Below are 17,679 nucleotides of genomic sequence, written 5' to 3' on the forward strand. Positions count from 1 at the left end.
ACCACTCAGCCAACCAGGCTACCATGATTATTCCCCAACTTCTGGCTTAATTCATAATAATTCATAATAATAATAATAATAATAATAATAACAATGAATTCATAATAATAATAATTATTATTATGAATTAAGAGCATATTTCTGGATATAAAACTTGCTTTTCCATTTGAAGGATGATGATGAAACTTAATCAACTTAATGTTGATTAAATTTGACAAAATAAATCAACTTAATGTTGATTAAGTTTTGTAGAAGTCAATGGTGGCATTAGTTTTTCCAATGAATTCTTCAACTAGTACATTTGCAAATAAAGATACATCCTGACTACTAAAATGCCTGAAAAGTGCGATGCATTTTTAAAGAAGGAATCTATAAACTCTCCATTATCTTCTCCAGTTAATAACTTTGACATGGAAAAAATTAAGGAGAAAGCTTTATAACAAGCCACTTTAATTGTCAAAAAGGTAGAGAGTGATATATCTCTCTAAATGTTTACAGGAAATCAACCCACAGTTGTAGATACCTCCAATGCCCACTCACCTCACCTCACCAATCATCCTATGATGCCCTGAAACTGCTATTATATACAAGAGATTATTTCAGAAAGCTTTCACATTTCTCCCACCACCAGACCTGTTCTGTAAAATTTCCTCTGAATTAATCTTGTAACCCCCCCTCAGTAATTTGTATGTCTCAATCATATCACCCCTTTTCTGCCTATCAACCAATTTCTGTAACCCACAAATCTTCAACCTGTTCTTTTAAGGTTCATTCTATAGACCTGCTACCATCTTGGACATTCGCCTCTGGATCCTCTTCTCCTCATTGCCAAGAAACCTTGGCGCCAATGTTCCCTCTAAGCTGTGCGCATTTGCGCACACACACATGTTCTACAACCAGCGCACAAAGCAAAAAATATGCGCACACTAGATTTTCAAGATGAAATTAAAATTTATTAATTAAAGACGTTCCACCTAAACATTAACCTATAAATTCTTTAAAAAATATGGCAACACTCAAGCCTATAACCTCGCAATTTTTATTACATTCTTGAAAACTTATAAATTATTAACAGTAACCCTATTTGAGGCTAGCGATTTGATGCCAAAGTGAAAGGGGTGTAGCTTAAATGTGTAATTTTTAAGTAGCATATAGAATAGCGCACGGTTTGTTTACATCTCAGGCCTGACTCATGGAAAATTCCCAAACGTGATTGACTGATCAAATAGTTCAAGATCATGACGAATTAAAACAACTGGTTTCATAATTTTAATAAAAATAATTAAATACTTTTAAAACTTAAATTAGAGTACAATTAAAAATATTGTAGCGTTTCAAAATTCTCTCATTTTTAAAAGGAATTTTAAAATAGTAGACTAAATAATAACATTCATGTACACGCATTAAGATACAACCAAGTTAATTAAATCTAGCCTCTAGGCATATCTTTTAGCTCTTGTGTTGCCCTTGGCAATGTTTAGTGTTGGTTCAGCTTTTGCCTTGCCAAGTTATTCAGTGAATAGTGTACATTTGTAAATTTATAAAAACAATAAAAAACATTCTTCAAATAACAAAATCGCAAAAAACTGATGCACCATGTCAAATTCAAAGGAAGCAAAAGGTGTGAAGCGAAAACGAACTGCTAGCTGCTTTAAAAGTGAATGGCTGGATGAAATAGTGAAAACTACTACGCCAAAAGCTCATGAGTTAATAAACATTCAGCTGCGTGAAATATTTATGTATGATGCTACAATTGGTGTTTGTATTTGTATTTATTGTCGTGATGCAAAGGTTGCTGGGGATTTTGCTAATGGAAAGAAGTTTGATGTCACTTGGACTTTTTGAAACGCCATTTGACAAGTAAAATACATCTGAATACACAAACTTAGGCAACAAAATTTTCATTGCCAGCTACTGGAGATAACTAGTCGGTTTAATGATTTCAAATTTTCTGTACAAGAAAAAATTGCAAAATGATATCAAATTTTACACAAATGGTTGTATTTGCTCTTCAAAATGAGCAGTTTTGTGATTTGGCAAAGTTGATGGATATTGGAGGAACCTTCCTTGCATCTAGTGCAGACTGTGAGCGAGGTTTTAGTCTAATGAATCAAATAAAAAACCAACTTAGAAACCGTTTAGGAGAATGTCATTTGGATATGCTAATGAGAGTGAAAAGTTACCAATTATATGGAAATTCAATTAATTTAGATAGTGTGTATAAAGAGTGGGTGAATGCCAAAGAGAAGAGAGAAAAAATAAAGAGATAGAAGCTAGAACTAAACAAGATGAGAATTAGTAACGGACTTATTATGAATGTTTAATAAGGTGAGAATTAGTAATTGGAATATTTTATTATGTATGTTTAGAGTTATTTGCAAAGGTAGAAAATTTAATTAAAGGCAATCAGTCACTGGTGTTATCTTTTTTTTTTTTTACTTTATTTCTTAATTCTAATCAGATCAATATTAAATACATATAAAATATTTATGTTAGCTCTGTGATTGATGTCACACAACTTACTTGGTGATGGTAATAATACACACACACACTTAGAATCCTATCTAGTACAGTCGGTATCGTGTTGGCCTCGCATGCGCGAAGTCCCCGGATCGAGTCCTGCCCAAGGCTTGTGAATCGTGATTTCTGACTGTTTACTGGGGAGGCTACTGCCGTGTGTGTGGGAACACGGTGGGGAGTTTTGGGGTGACCTGGCTGACGTCCATTAACACCAGAAGGTAAAGAGTGAACTAAAATCTTTTAACTTTTTTGCTTAAATTATCAGTATGGTGACTCGTATGGGTGCACACATATTTTTCAAAAGAAGGCAAATTTTGCACAAATGCAAATTTCTGCGCACACTCACAGCAAAAAATTAGAGGGAACATTGCTTGGTGCCCAGATCTGCACACAGATCTGGGCACCAAGCTCAATAAAGAGGAACAATAACCTGCTTGTTTCTGCTCATCAAAGTATTCTTCAGTAATCAAGCAATCTGATGAGCTGCTTTAACCACTTTTGCTATGTGCCCCCTAAACTTTAATTCCTATCCACTAACACTCCCAAGTCTTGGCTTCAATTTCTTGGAGTACAGTTCCACCAATGTGGTATACAGCTGGTAATTTTTTTTACCCCAAAATGCATAACCTTACACTTTGCCACATTAAACTGACATCCATTCTCCTTTGATCAGTCTGCCAACCTATCTAAATCATTCTGCAAAATTTTGACATCATCTGTATTAACTATTGCTCTACCCAACTTTGCATAGGCAAACAACTAAACAGTTTCTCTCAGATCCTTTCCTTTATCATTAATGTACAAATTAAACAGTAGCAGTCCAAGAACAGAACCCCGCAGCATGCCACTAGTCACAGGCCTTCTTTTTTGACTCTACTCCTGAATAAACTACTCTCTGATATCTCTCCATCAACCACCCTACTATCCACCTCACCAACCCTGTATCCATCCCTATGTGCTGCAGTTTACCAATTAGAATTCCATGTGGTATCCTGTCAAAGGCTTTTGCAAACTCCAGCAGTATCACTGTAAACCCATTACCTTTATCCAACTCAGCTGTCACTGTATCATAAACTGTGAGCAAGTTACTGAGACATGACTTACCTTTCACAAAACCATGTTGCCCCCCCCCCATACAATATCCCATTTCCATATTTTGCTCTTGATCAACTTCTCCAATACTTTGACAACTCCTGATATGCTGATTAGTCATATAAATGATGAATAACAGTGGAGATAATGCACACCCTTGTCTCACACCTGATTTAACGTTAAACCATCTTCCTGTACCTCAATTCCTCCTTCAATTCTAATTGATGACTTATAACTCAAAATATAGACTAAGTATTGCTTGATATAATGTCCCATTTACACCATATAACTGTAACGAACAGCTTCTTTCTTCTTACTTTGTCATATGCCTTTTCCAGATATACAAAACTTAAATACAGATCCTTGTTATAATCCCATGATTTCTCAATTATTTGTTTTAAAGTGAAAAGTTGATCCTGACAACCTCTATGTTGCCTGAATCCAGCTTGTTTTTCTCCAAACTTCCCTTCCACAATTTTTCTTAGCCATTTCTCAAGTATATTTGTATAAATCTTAATAAATCTTACTGGAACACTCAGTAAAAAATTGCTGTGTAATTCTCACATTCAGTTTTATTTCCCTTTTTTATAGAATGGGTACTATGAGAGCTCTACTCTAATCATTAGGAATTTTGACCCTCTAACTAGGCCTTCTGAATGCTTACCATACTCTTACTCAAATTCCAAGGACGACTACTTATTCTGCTCCTGTAGCCAAATATCAAAAAGATTTACCTTCATCAATCCTACAAAATCCATTAGGTAGTCTTGTATTTATCAGTTGTATTCCCTCTTATCAACCTATCAGTCAACTTCTGCAACCCACAAACTCTCAGTCTATCTTGATAGTATTCCACAGACTATCACCATCTTGGTTCTTGCCTCTGCATCTTCTCCACCACTTTCTCATCTCTAAGAAATGCAGGTAACCAGATCTGTATACAGTAATCCAGAAGTGGTTGTATTTATTTTATTTATTTCGTGTGTGAACTACAGAAAATGTAAGAGCATACATATAAATGATTAAATGCATGACATTAAAATAGAATAGCGATTAAAAGCATACATTAAAAAACAAAAATGCCACTTGCAATAATAAGCAAAAACATAAAATGTCAAATTTCACTCATCCAGTGATTAATATACTTTAAAGCTATTTCATTACACTGCATTAAATCTTCTCAGATACATATATTAGTAATGTCTATTAAGCAGCACTGCAGAAGATGATCCAGGGTTTGTGTTTCACCACATGAGCAGCTGTCATTGTCTATGTAGCCCCATTTGGCCATATTGTGCTTTGATCTGCCCATTCTGGAACGAAGTCTATTCAATGTCTACCATCTTTGAAAGTCAGGATGCAAGCCAGAAGGAAGAGATTTGTTTAAGTTCAGAGCCTCTGCAGATTGTTCTTGCCACATTGTTGACATTGTAGCTTTTATGGAATCAACCAACAATTCCACTGAGTGAATAAAACTTTTCCTTGATTTTAGCCTCTTATGTATTGCAACATGTCCATACAAAGGATGCCATTCATCATTTAGTTGTTGTTTTCGCTCATGTGAGGAGGTGCAAATACCAGATAGTGAGTATAGATGGTCAATTTTTGTAGGCTTAAGGCAATATGCCTTAAGCCTACAAATTTTTATGCCGACGTTTCATTAAGAACCTTATCAATAATTTTAACATGTGATGCTCTTTCCCATAGGGGGGTCATAGCAGAAGTATTCACGTCGCGACCCCTGTCGGCTTGTTTACAAGCCACGAATTCTGCTACCAGCGATCTACAGTATAGCATAGTGCAATATAGTCTTCTATAGTGGTTGTATTAAGGCCTTATGAAGAGCAATGATAATTTATCTTTGCTGAATAACCAAGCAATCCCTCTCTACCAACCCAAAATTCCTAGAATGAAATCAACCATCAATTTCCTGTAGTCCATTTGCATTCATGTAGTAGGCAGCTAAAAATCTTTTCATCATAAGATGCACAACTACTTTGCCATATTAAACTGGCAACCTTTAAAAACTATTAATAAAAATAGCTTATTTCATTATAGTGATGACACTGTTGCTAACTTATATTAAATGCCTCCTGTTTATTTGAAAATAACTAAGTTTTTTATGGGGATTTTTTAGTCCAAGTGAAAACATTTGAAGGGTTTTTTAAATGACCATCAGAAACTGGTCATCAAAAAATTATATAAATATGAAATAATAGGTCTGCGCAGTTAGCCTAGTGGCTGTGCACTTCGCAACCATATGCCTGGGGAAGGGGGTCTGTGTCCTAAGTTTGATTCCCGTCGACAACTTGAGGAGCTTAAGGATCTTCCTCAGCCATAGCCAAGTTAGCTGGTCTTGGGTGTGGATAGCAGCCCCCCCCCCAGTTTATCTGGGGTTTTTCATCAGGTAGTAATAATAATCGGTATTTATAATGACCCATTTACACGATATATCTGCAAAGTTCTGGACACTTTTCTCTTGGCACCTTGCTGTATGCTTTTTCAGATCTACAAAATTTAAATACTTATACTATTTGTAGAGCCAAAAATGTGATCCTGAGAATGCCTATCCGGCCTCAGCCCCACCTTGTTTTTCTCCAAGTTTTTCTTGTCTCAGCCTCTTCTCAAGTATAAATCTTATCTAGAACCTAAGTAGGGAAGTTTTCTGTAATTCTTACATTCAATTTTATCTCTCTTTTTTATAGCTGGCTACTATCACAGCTTTACTTCAATCATCTGGAATTGGATTTCCTGACCTGGCTTTCTGAATTACACAGAGCCACTATAAAACTTTTATACCTCCATATTTGAGCATTTTTGGTCAATATCACCTACTTCACTGCCTTCCCACATTTCAGATTTTTGATTTTTTCTTTTTTTTTTTCCTATCTCAAGTATTGATATACTCCTGAAAATCAGCATTCCTCTTGAATATTTTCTACTTCTATTCTGTCACTGCTTGTTTCATTTAACAATCTTTTAAAGTAATTACTCCAGAGATCTTCTCCTTCATCCATAGTTGGGGCACTATAAAGGTGACAGTCATAACATACTCTCTCCAGATGTTTCTGTCTTGGGATCTGTTTAACAAAGTGGAGAACGAAGAATTAGTCAACTTTCTAATATTATCTATCCAAGTGATTCTAGGTCATCCCCGATGTCTTTTACCAGAAATCTAGCCCTCTAGTGCTAATTTATGTAAGCTCTCTGATCTAGATATGTGGCCCAGCCACTGGAGCTGGCTCTGACGTATTTTAGTGATGTTATTTTCTTGTGTTCTAGCAATGGAGCAGATTTCCCTTCTAACCTCATCATTTGTTATGTGTGCCATATATGGTATCTTCAAAAGTTTTCTGTAGCATTTCATCTCCAGAGATCTAGAATGCATTTATCTTCAGTCATGTCATCTATGTTTCTCTTATTTCTTTTTGCAGTACTCTTTCCTCCATTCATCACCTTTCTGATATTATCTTCTATATCTTATCAAAGTTGTCCCATGACTTTTAATTACTTTTCACATAGGGCTTTCTTACATTTTTCTCTACATTCTCTCATATTAGGAACTATTGATAAATTTCCTTTTTTTTTCACATGTTTCTGGCTGAATCAATGTTGTCTTAAGAATACACCACTGAATCTCCAAGGTTTGGTTCTTGTTTTCAAACTCTTTCATTTTCTTGAATAACATTTATATATTTGAGTCTACAGTTTACCTCTCTGAAAGCTAATCAACTTTGAAAATTAATATTTTCTTCCACACTTTTCTTTTTGATATGATATTCAATTTACTCTTACTCAAAACGAAATGGTGATCACTTTGTATATTCCCTGTATACTCTTTTGTCTTGAGTCAGCATGAAAATATTGCTGTGAACAATAACACAGTCAGTGACACTTTTGTTGTTTCTCATATCTTTTCTCCATGTGAATTTATGCACATCTGTATGTTGGAGCATGGTGTAAGTGATGACAGTCCATGTCCTGAACAGAAATCCAGCAGATACCATCATTATTAGCTTTGATGCTTTCTTAAAGTTTTCCCAAAATATTTCTATATGGCTGGGGATTCCTTTCCTATTTAGATCCCCAACAAGGATCAGCTTTTCTGTTTTCTTTATGTCAGCTGCCTTCTCTAATGACTTAAAAAATTCCTCAATTTCTTCTTAGTAAAACCATTTGTGGGAACAGATACAAATAAGTTTCATTGTCCAGTTCTCCATTTTGAAATTTACCCACATAACTACTTGAAACCGCCTGGTAATCAAGAATTTTATCTTCGTGTTTCGACTTGAGATATAAAACTTTTTATATCTCAAGTTTTTAATCTCAATAGCTTTATATAATTTTTGCTGATAGTGCATTAAAAATGATGCTTTAACCATAAATACTTCTGAGTATGTTGAATCTTTATCAAGATGGTAACATTCTAAGAAAGAAAATATTTGTGTAAAATATACAATTCTATATACAGAATCATTACCAGGTGAAGATATGAATTTTAAAATTTTCTTTGAAGACAATTCTGATTGATTGCTGAAAAATCTGGCATTAATAAATAATAAATTCATAATTTTTCAGAACTACTTTAAATTTAATTTTATTAAAGTAAATTTTAAATAAATACAAAAGATTAATTTAAAAATCTTTTTAAATTAATAGATTTCAAAACAAATTTGCAATTTGTTTTGAAATCTAAAGCTAAAATGAATTAATTTTTTTCTTTAAGTATCAAAAAATATATTTAAATCCACTGGAGTTCTCATGTCATTTTCAATCCCACTTCTAATTCTGTGCTCTCTGTTATACTGGGGGTATTGCATTGAAGCCTGTTTTTTTGAAGGTCTTCTATATTGGTTACTGTGAGTGCATGTTAGGACTACATACATTCCTAAAGCTCCACACACAATTCCAACTACAAATACACCCACAATGATAAACACATGATTGTCCTGCAGGAGATTAAAAAAGAAATAACGTTTCTGATTTTCTACACCAGTCTGTGAGGGTATTCTTGCTTCAATATCTACAAAAAAAGTGAAAAATAAACTGTAAATGAAATAGCTTTTGAATATACATGCTTTTGATCTCATAACTGATTATTTACACTAAATATTATAACAGAAAAAACTTATTTAAAAAATAATTATAATAAAATTGTCAGAATTTGGAGGATAGCTGTTGTATGCCAGTTGTGCTAAAACCAACAAATTTCTGCTCCAGATGAGAAATCAATTATCTATTTTTTTTTTGTATATTCAGTTTATTTTATAGAATAAAATAGAATAAAAGACCAAAAGAGGATTTAAAAATGGCTGTATGATAGATAATATAATAAACACTAGATATACTGAAAATATTATGATAATTTAATTTTATCCATATAAATTTAACCTGAAAGGAATTTTTTGTTTGCATAATATTTTTTATAATGTCAATTCCATCAATAAGAGAAATAGGTTATGACAACAGCTATGATATGATGTAATATATAATTTATTGGATTTAACAGATTTGAAGAAAGCCAGACCATGTTCCATATATAAGTTCTCTTACTGATGATTAAAATTCACCAAACTTCCTTGCTTTTTTATGCTTTTTTGGGGGGGAGGGGGGAGACTTCTAAGAGTCAAATAGACATGGAATATCCAAAGGTTCAGTTTTAGGGAATTGTTGGTTAATATATTCATGGTAGGCTGGTAGGTTAAAACTTAAATAGTGTACCTAATTTTCAAACCTTAAATGGTTTTGAAAATTTTAATATAAAATTTTCAAACCTTTTTCTATAAAATTTGCAAAGTTTTAACACTGGTCTACCCAAGGTAATACCCACACATGACAGTGAACTGTTATTTGTGTTCCTAGTCAAATCAAAAGAAAATCTAGTATAAAGTCAATAAAAACTATTTCATGTGTATTATGCAGAAGCTGCTGATGTAACAGAAACTAACAACAATGGCAGAAGATGATTTAGCAAAATAAGATTAGGATTGGAGTCCGCCAGAGAGCGAGATTATAGTCAGATGTGTTATGAGGTAGCAGCGAGAATCTAAGCCAGATACAGCATATAGTCTGCAGGTAAATTGAGTTGGAGAATTTGTACTTAACGTAATATTTCAGTATAGTTTGCATTATTCTTTGTGCAGAATTTAAATAATGGCAGTTTGCCAGTGGTTTATCACACCAAGTCCATCCCCATTTAAGGACTACACTTTACGCAGTATACTACAGGATTTTGTAGTATGTGGTGCTTGAGGCATGTACGCATCCTGGCAGTTAGAAATGTGGCAGGTGAGAAATTGGAGAGTGCATGTCTGTAGAAAATGAGAAGAACTATGTGATTTAGAAATTAGCATAACAGACCTCAGCAGTATTGCATCAGAAACAGGTGAATACTGACAAAGAGATGAGTAGCACAGTCGAGGGTGAGGAAAATGAGTGGAATGTGAATGAAAAAACAAAGGTAGGGAGTGTAGTAGGTTTGAAACATCATGAAGTTTTTGAAGATGGTGTTAATTGGAAGGAGAATTTCGAGCAAGAGTAGGTAGCTTGCATATGTATAGAGAGAGAGAGAGATGTGTGCTGAAAGTAGAAGTGGAATGCATCAGGAACAAGTTGAGAAGTATGAAAGACAAGATTAGGTAACTGGAAACAATGAATTCAAAGTGAATCGGAGTAGGAGCAAGAGAGAGTTATGGGAATGATAGAAGGGAAGAGAATAGGAGAACCAGTAAAAGAGAGGAAATGAGGGAAAGCTAAGACAGTGCTGGAACCAGAGATGGAGAGATGACAGGATGACATGTAAGTGGAGAACAAAGAAAGAAAGAGTTAGAAGAGGGGGAAGAGAGAGAGAGAGAGAGAGAAAGAGAGAGGAATGCAGGTGAGCAAGGAAGAAACAGAGTGGTAAGAGGTGTGATGTATGGAGACTCGATGATCGATGGTGTGGTGTGCAAGATAGAATGCCAGATGAGTGCTTGCCTGGAAGAACAATAGATAGTGTGACTAGGGCAATTAAGCGAGGTTAAAGGATGTATGAGATGATGTGATGGTGGACACGAATGACTTCAGGCATTGTGAATCAAGTGACAAGAGATCTGAGGTTCATGCTTGAGGTTCTATGGAAGAAGACTAAGAGAGAGAAGATGTGTGTGTGCGCGTTGCCCAGGTATGATAATGCAGAGCTGCAGAGAAGAGCATCAATAACGAATAGTATAATAGCCAGAATGTGTCGAAAGAGAGGATTGGATTATGTGGATGCTCTTGGAGGGCATTTGAGGACAGAAAGGAACTGTATGCGAGAGACGGCTTGCATTTGAATGAGGAAGGCCGTAGGCATCTTGAAAGAATGTTGTTCTCTGAACAGGTCAGTGTGTCAATGCAGGGAAACTAGTTATCAGGGTGGATGGTAACAGGGGTGGCCTCTTGTGGGAATAGGTGCTTGAGAGAATACACTGGGTAATGCTGAATCCATTGCAGTCTGGAGGAGATAATGATAGGTATAGAAATAGTGACAATGCCTTATTCTTTATAGTATCTGGAATAAAGGAGATGAATTGGTGGTGTTGATAGCATCAGCCTGTCCAAAGATTATTGGGATCTCTGAGACATGGTTGACAGAAGATGATATATTGACAGGAATAGAAGTAGCAGGTTATAGCATTTTTCAACAGGATAGGAAGGGAAAAACGCAGTGGTGAAGTATTGCTTACGATAAGTGATGACATGTACTCTCAGAGTGGAGGATTTGGAGGGCAGCGGTGTGAGGCAGGCAGGACAGGATATTTAGTGGGGTGTTGTTATAAGCCAGGGAGCATAAAGGGTGAAGAGCAAGAGATGTTTAGGCAGTTGAGCTTGGCGAATGCAAAAAAAATGATTAGTATGGGAGATTTTAACTATGGCAGTATAAATTGGGAAGAGGAAACTGCATGTAGAGTAAAGAAATGGAATTTCTAGAATTCTTGAGGGACAAATGTCTTAGATAACATGTAGTAGAAAGGTTCAAGAGTTTTAGATTTAGTCATAGCATCAGAAGATTTGATTATAACTGAGATGGCATCTCTGCCCAAAGTTTGAGAGAGTGACCATGTGGTTTTGACTTGGAAGATGAATAGACATGCAGGAGTATTCAAAGAGAAGGGAATGTATGTGGAATTATAAGGCTGATTATATTAGTGTTAGATATCAGCTTTGGGCAGTTCCATGGATGGAGGAATTGGAAGGCTGAGATATCATCAGTGTTTGAGAACTTGTGAAGGAATATTTATTAGCAGCAATGGCAAGTTGTATACCATGCGTGAAGAGAACACAATTTGGAGTAAAGTGGATGACAAACAATATCAAATAGGAATGCAGGTAAAAAAGAGGTTATGGAAGAGATATAAGGAGAGGGATGGAGAGCAGATGTATGAAGAATATAAGACTCAAGCCAGGAGAGTGATTATTATGGTAAGGAAGACAAAACTGGAATATAAAAAGAGATTGGCTCCGAGATCCAAAAAAATCCCAAGTAATTCTTTCATTATGTGGCCAGCAGGAGGAGAAATGGTTGTGGAAGAAAGGAACTGTTGGACAAAAATGGGAATAGAGTGAATGATGCAAAGGACATAGCAGAGTTGCTCAATGAACACTTTATTGAGTAACTCTGCTATATCCTTTGCATCATTCACTCTATTCCCATTTTTATCCAACAGCTCCTTTCTCCAGGTATTTCATCCTGGAGAAGCAGGTTTTAAACTAGAGGGATAGGTCAGGTTTGAGGTTTAGAAGTGCAAGAAGAGAGCGTGTTTCAAATACTGAGTACTCTGGATGTCAATAAAGCAATGGGACTGGATGGTATTTCACCATGGGTTTTGAGAGAATTTTTAAAGAACTGACAGCTCCGATGACCTGGCTTTTCAATGAAAGTCTGACCGTGGGAAAGGTGCCCAAGCAGTGGAAGAAGGATAAGACAGTGCCATTACATAAGAGTGGTAGTAGATTGGAAGTGTCAAACTATAGACCAGTTTGTATTGCATCAATAGTAGTTAAGATTTTGGAAAAATTAGTGAGGGATCATTTACAGCATTGGGCAGATGAGGGTAATGGTATCTGTGAGAGTCAACATGGATTTGTTAAGGGGTGCTCTTGTTTTAGTAATATGATTGCTTTTATAATATAGTGACAAGAGCAATTGATGAGGGAAAGGCATATACTGCCATTTTTTTGGGATTTTGCAAAGGCATTTGACAGGGTACCACGTAAGCTGATATTTTAGTTGCAGCACATGGGTTTATGTCAAGTTAATGAACTGGATTTGGGATTGGCTATATGACAGGTATCAGAGAGTTGTGTATGGCAGAGCAGTATGAAGGAAGCAGAAGGTTACAAGTGGGATCCTACAAAGCTCAGTACTGGAACCTGTGTTCAACTTTTATATCAATCACATTGTCAATGGATCACAAGGGGATATTCAGTTGTTTTCAGATGATGTGAAGCTAGGAAGGGTTATCGGTAATAGTGCAGATGTGGTAACCCTGCAAGAGGATTTGAATAAACTGGACAGATGAGCAAATGAATGCCAGTTTAATTCAGCTTCATGTAAAGTCTTGAAGTTAGGGATACATTGATGGGAGGCTGCATATACTCTGTTGGAGGAACTGTAACAGAGGAAGTGTGTGTGTGGGGGGGGAAGCATGAGATCTTGGGATGATGATTGATAGAAACCTGAAATTCAGGGAATATATTGAATAAAAAGGATTGCTGCAATACTGAGAAGGACACTGACTTGCAGAGATAAAAGAGTTGTCATTCCATTGTATAAAGCCCTGATCACACCTGGACTACTGTGCTCAAATTTGGTCACAGGGATTTGAAAGGGGATACATTAACTGTGCAAAGAATGCAGAGGCAGATAACAAAGACGATATCAGGACTGTACAATGTTAGTTAAGAGAATAGGCTGAGGGAATGTGGACTGCAGAACATGGCGATATGATTGAGAGCTAGTTACAGGGGAGACTGGAGGAGTTCTTTTGTTTGGTGGAACAGGGTGTGGGGGGGGAAGAGTGTAGGACAAGGGGGGCCATCTCTGGAAGTTACAAAAGGAAGCTGTGAACAAGAGAGTAAGGAGTGGTTTCTTTGCATGGAGGGTGGTCGAAATGTGGAATGCATTGCCTGATAGAGTGGTGAGAACATGAATGGTCAATGGGTTCAAGGAGTGGTATGACAGACTGTGTTTTCTAGAGTGGGCCTCCCACGACAAGTCTTGTGACTTTGTGGAGGCCTGAATCATCATCATCATCATAATAATAAAATATATTTGAAAAGACCAGATCAGTCAGGCCATCAGGCACTATGAAAAAGGAGTGATGAAAATCAGAGAAAGGTTGATGAATAGACTTATTAAGACCAACCACTATCTGAAAGTCAAGTAACTTAAAGGTTTAGGTGTTCCAAGTATAGCATTCGAGCGGTGGTAATGATGCCACACAACTTATTGCTAATGGATACCATTGCTACTAGAAGAAATGAAATATTTGAGGAGGGGTATTTGGAGTAAGCTTATGACCCAGAATCTAAATGATAATATTTCATTTTATTTTTTCCTGCATTCTTCATGTGACTCTCTCTCACAAAATATTTTAAACCTATAGTATATTAGTACCGTGGGTAGGCTAAGTTTTAATTTCTTTTATATTATTATTATGTGGCAGAGTTAGAATGGTGAGTCTGTTGCCGTGGTATGACAGAGAGGAGTTTAGGAAGGCCATAATCACAAATGACTTTATGCGCAGGTTATGCAGACGGTGTGGTGTGGAATTCTTGGACGTGTGGAATGAGTTTGATGGGCAAAAGGATTTATACAAGATGGATGGCCTGCATTTGAATAGATCTGGTGTGCAGAGACTGGAAAAAGTGTTGCTGAATGAAGTGAAAATGAATGTGCAGAACCAGGGAAACTACCAAGGAAGGGAGGGGGGAGTGGATATGCGGACATCAGTGAGACAGTTGAGTGTAAGAATGTATAATAAAATTAGTTTAATCCTTTATCCAAGTGTGAGCAAACAAAGTTTGCGCCTGAAAATATCTTCAGGACTGGGGTAAGGCGGTAACAACACCAGGGCAACTCATTGCAAAGGTGGAGCAAGCTACCAACACTCCTATCTCAGTATCTCCTATAATGCAAAACACATCTTCTTGTGGATATGTCTAATGTTATGCATTAAGGGAAGGGCCACTACCCAGACTAGTTTCAACCTTTATTGAGGTCTCTTCAGTGGGAGCCAGGCCCAAGTGGAGATATCAGGCAGAAGCATTAGCAGGTCATCTCTACCTATTGGAGTGGAGATATCAGGCAGAAGCATTAGCAGGTCATCTCTACCTATAGGAGTGGAGATATCAGGCTTTTGCCTGATATCTCCACTTGGGTCTGGCTCCCACTGAAGAGACCTCAATAAAGGTTGAAACTAGTCTGGGTAGTGGCCCTTCCCTTAATGCATAACATTAGACATATCCGCAAGGAGATGTGTTTTGCATTATAGGAGATACTGAGATAGGAGTGTTGGTATCTTGCTCCACCTTTGCAACGAGTTGCCCTGGTGTTGTACCGCCTTGCCCCAGTCCTGAAGATACTTTCAAGCACAAACTTTGTTTGCTCAGACTTGGATAAAGGATTAAACTAATTTTATTATACTCTAACCAAGTGAAAAATAAACTTTCAACATGTAAGAATGTATATAATGTACCCAAGCCAGTACTAAAGACAAGACATCGGAATGGGATAGTTAGAATAATGCATCAAGATAGGGATGGGACAAAGGGACCTCTGCATTTCATGTATACTAATACCAGGAGTATTAGGAACAAGAAGAAAGAATTTTTGGTCTTGATTGGCTCTTCCTGGCCACAGGTTATTGGCATTAGTGAAACATGGCTGATGGAAGATGATATAGTTAGTGGGATAGAATGTATAGGTTATAGTGTGTTTAGGAGGGACAGAGAGAATAAAATGGGGGGGAGGAGTGTTATTGATGATAGCTGATGAACTGCAGCCAAGGAGAATTGAAGTTGTATCGCATGATAGTGAAAAGAGCTCATTTGAGGCTATTTGGTGTGAGATTGAGACTGGCAGAACAAAATATACAGTTGGGTGTTGCTATAGACCAGGTGATGGAATAGATGGTGGAGATAGTATGCATAAACAAATTGATGAAATGATCGGAAGGAGGGTAATTATTATGTGGGATTTCAACTATGGTAACACTGATTGGAAGGAGGAGAGGACACATGTGAGGAAGGAAATGGATTTTATTCAATTATTAAGGGATAACTATCTGAGACAGCATGTAATTGAAAATACTAGTGGTGTGAGAGTGCTTGACCTGGCAATAGCATCTGAGAATTTGACCGTAATGAATATGACCATGTTGCCACCAATTGGTGAGAGTGATCATAAGATCTTGACCTGGGAGGTGGCTAAAGGTGTGGAATTTTCGATTAAGACAGGGTATATGTGGAATTACCGTGCTGGCAAGTATGACAAGCTTAGGAGATTGCTTGGATCAGTGCCATGGCATGTACAACAAGGGCTGGATGTCGATAGAGCATCGAAAGTGGTCAAGGAGCATTTACAGGTGGTTATGGCTGATTGTATACCTAGGGTCCAAATAGTAAAACAAGTAGGGGTTAAATGGATGAATAACACTATTAAGCTTGAGCTGCAAAAAAAAGAAACAACTGTGGAGGGGAATTTAAAGAAAGAGGTGACCTGCAGGCACACGAACAGTATAAAGTGCAGGCCGGAAGGGTAACGAGTGTGGTAAAAAAAGCAAAAGCGGATTATGAAAAGAAACTAGCTATGCAAGCTAAAGAGAATCCCAAACAGTTCTTTCAATATGATGCAACCAAAAAAAATGATTTAAGGAATGATGATGGTAAGGAGGACACTGAATCAGCCGATATAGTGGAATTACTGAGCGAGCACTTTGCAAGAGTATATCATCCAGGTGGTGACATTGAAAAAATGAAGGAACCATTAGTTTATACAGGAATTGTGATGAATGAAGTGGAGGTGAAAAGTCTATTACAGAATGTTACTGTGAATACATCTGTGGGATTGGATGGTATACTGGCACGGGTCTTACGTGAAGCGGCTAAAGAATTATCATTGCCCTTGACCATGTTGTTTAATCTGAGTCTCAGGTCTGGTTTAGTCCCGAAGGTGTGGAAAGAGGGGAAAATAGTTCCACTGCATAAAAGAGGATCCAAGACTACTATTGCAAATTACCGACCGCTCAGCATATCAGGAGTCGTTGTCAAGGTCTTGGAGAAAGTAGTCAAGGGAAGAATACAGGTATATTGATGAAAATGAGATACTGTATGGGGGACAGCATGGCTTTGTGAAGGGTAGATCATGCCTCAGTAACTTGCTAAGTTTTATAACACAGTGACGGCTGAACTGGATAAGGGTAATAGGTTTACAGTGATACTGCTAGACCTGGGTAAGGCGTTTGACAGGATACCACATGGAATTCTAATCTGTAAACTACAACATATGGGAATGGATATAGGGTTGGTGAGATGGATAGGTGGGTGGTTGATGGAGAGATATCAGAAAGCAGTTTATTCAGGAGTAGAGTCCAAAAGACGGCCTGTAACTAGTGGTGTGCTGCAGGGTTTTGTTCTTGGACCACCACTGTTTAATTTGTTCATTAACGATATAGGGAAGGATCTAAGAGGAACAGTTCATTTGTTCGCTGATGATGCAAAGTTAGGTAGAGCAATAGTGAGTGCAGAAGATGTCAAAATCTTGCAGGATGATTTAGATTAATTGGAGTTCTGGGCTAAGGAGAATGGATGTCAATTTAATGTGACAAAATGTAAGGTTATGTATTTTGGGGTGAAAAGATTAGCAGCAGTATACCACATTGGTGGAATTGTACTCCAGGAGATTGATGAGGCCAGGGACTTGGGAGTGTTGGTGGATAGGGAGATGAAGTTTAGGGGACACATTGCAGAAGTAGCTAAATCAGCTCATTAACTCACTTGGTTGTCAAAAAATACTCTGACGAGCAGAGACAAGCAAGTTATTGT

The 17,679-nt window shown here is 37.0% G+C and overlaps 1 protein-coding gene across 1 annotated transcript in view; it reads right to left on the reverse strand.

Moving 5' to 3' along the window:
- Positions 1–239: 239 nt before the first annotated feature.
- LOC150099390 (semaphorin-5A-like) overlaps positions 240–17,679 on the reverse strand; it is a 129,376-nt gene continuing 111,936 nt past the window's right edge. The window contains exons 14-15 of the mRNA XM_090404337.1: positions 8,497–8,635; positions 240–336 (exon numbers count right to left, since the gene is read on the reverse strand). Of these exons, the coding sequence (XP_090260463.1) occupies positions 240–336; positions 8,497–8,635 (236 nt within the window). The remainder of the gene's footprint in view (positions 337–8,496; positions 8,636–17,679) is intronic.

Source organism: Typopeltis vanoorti, chromosome 14 (genome assembly GCF_054136105.1).
Source record: "Typopeltis vanoorti isolate ZY-2024b chromosome 14, IOZ_Tvanoo_1.0, whole genome shotgun sequence".
Classification (NCBI taxonomy): Eukaryota; Metazoa; Arthropoda; class Arachnida; order Uropygi; family Thelyphonidae; genus Typopeltis; species Typopeltis vanoorti.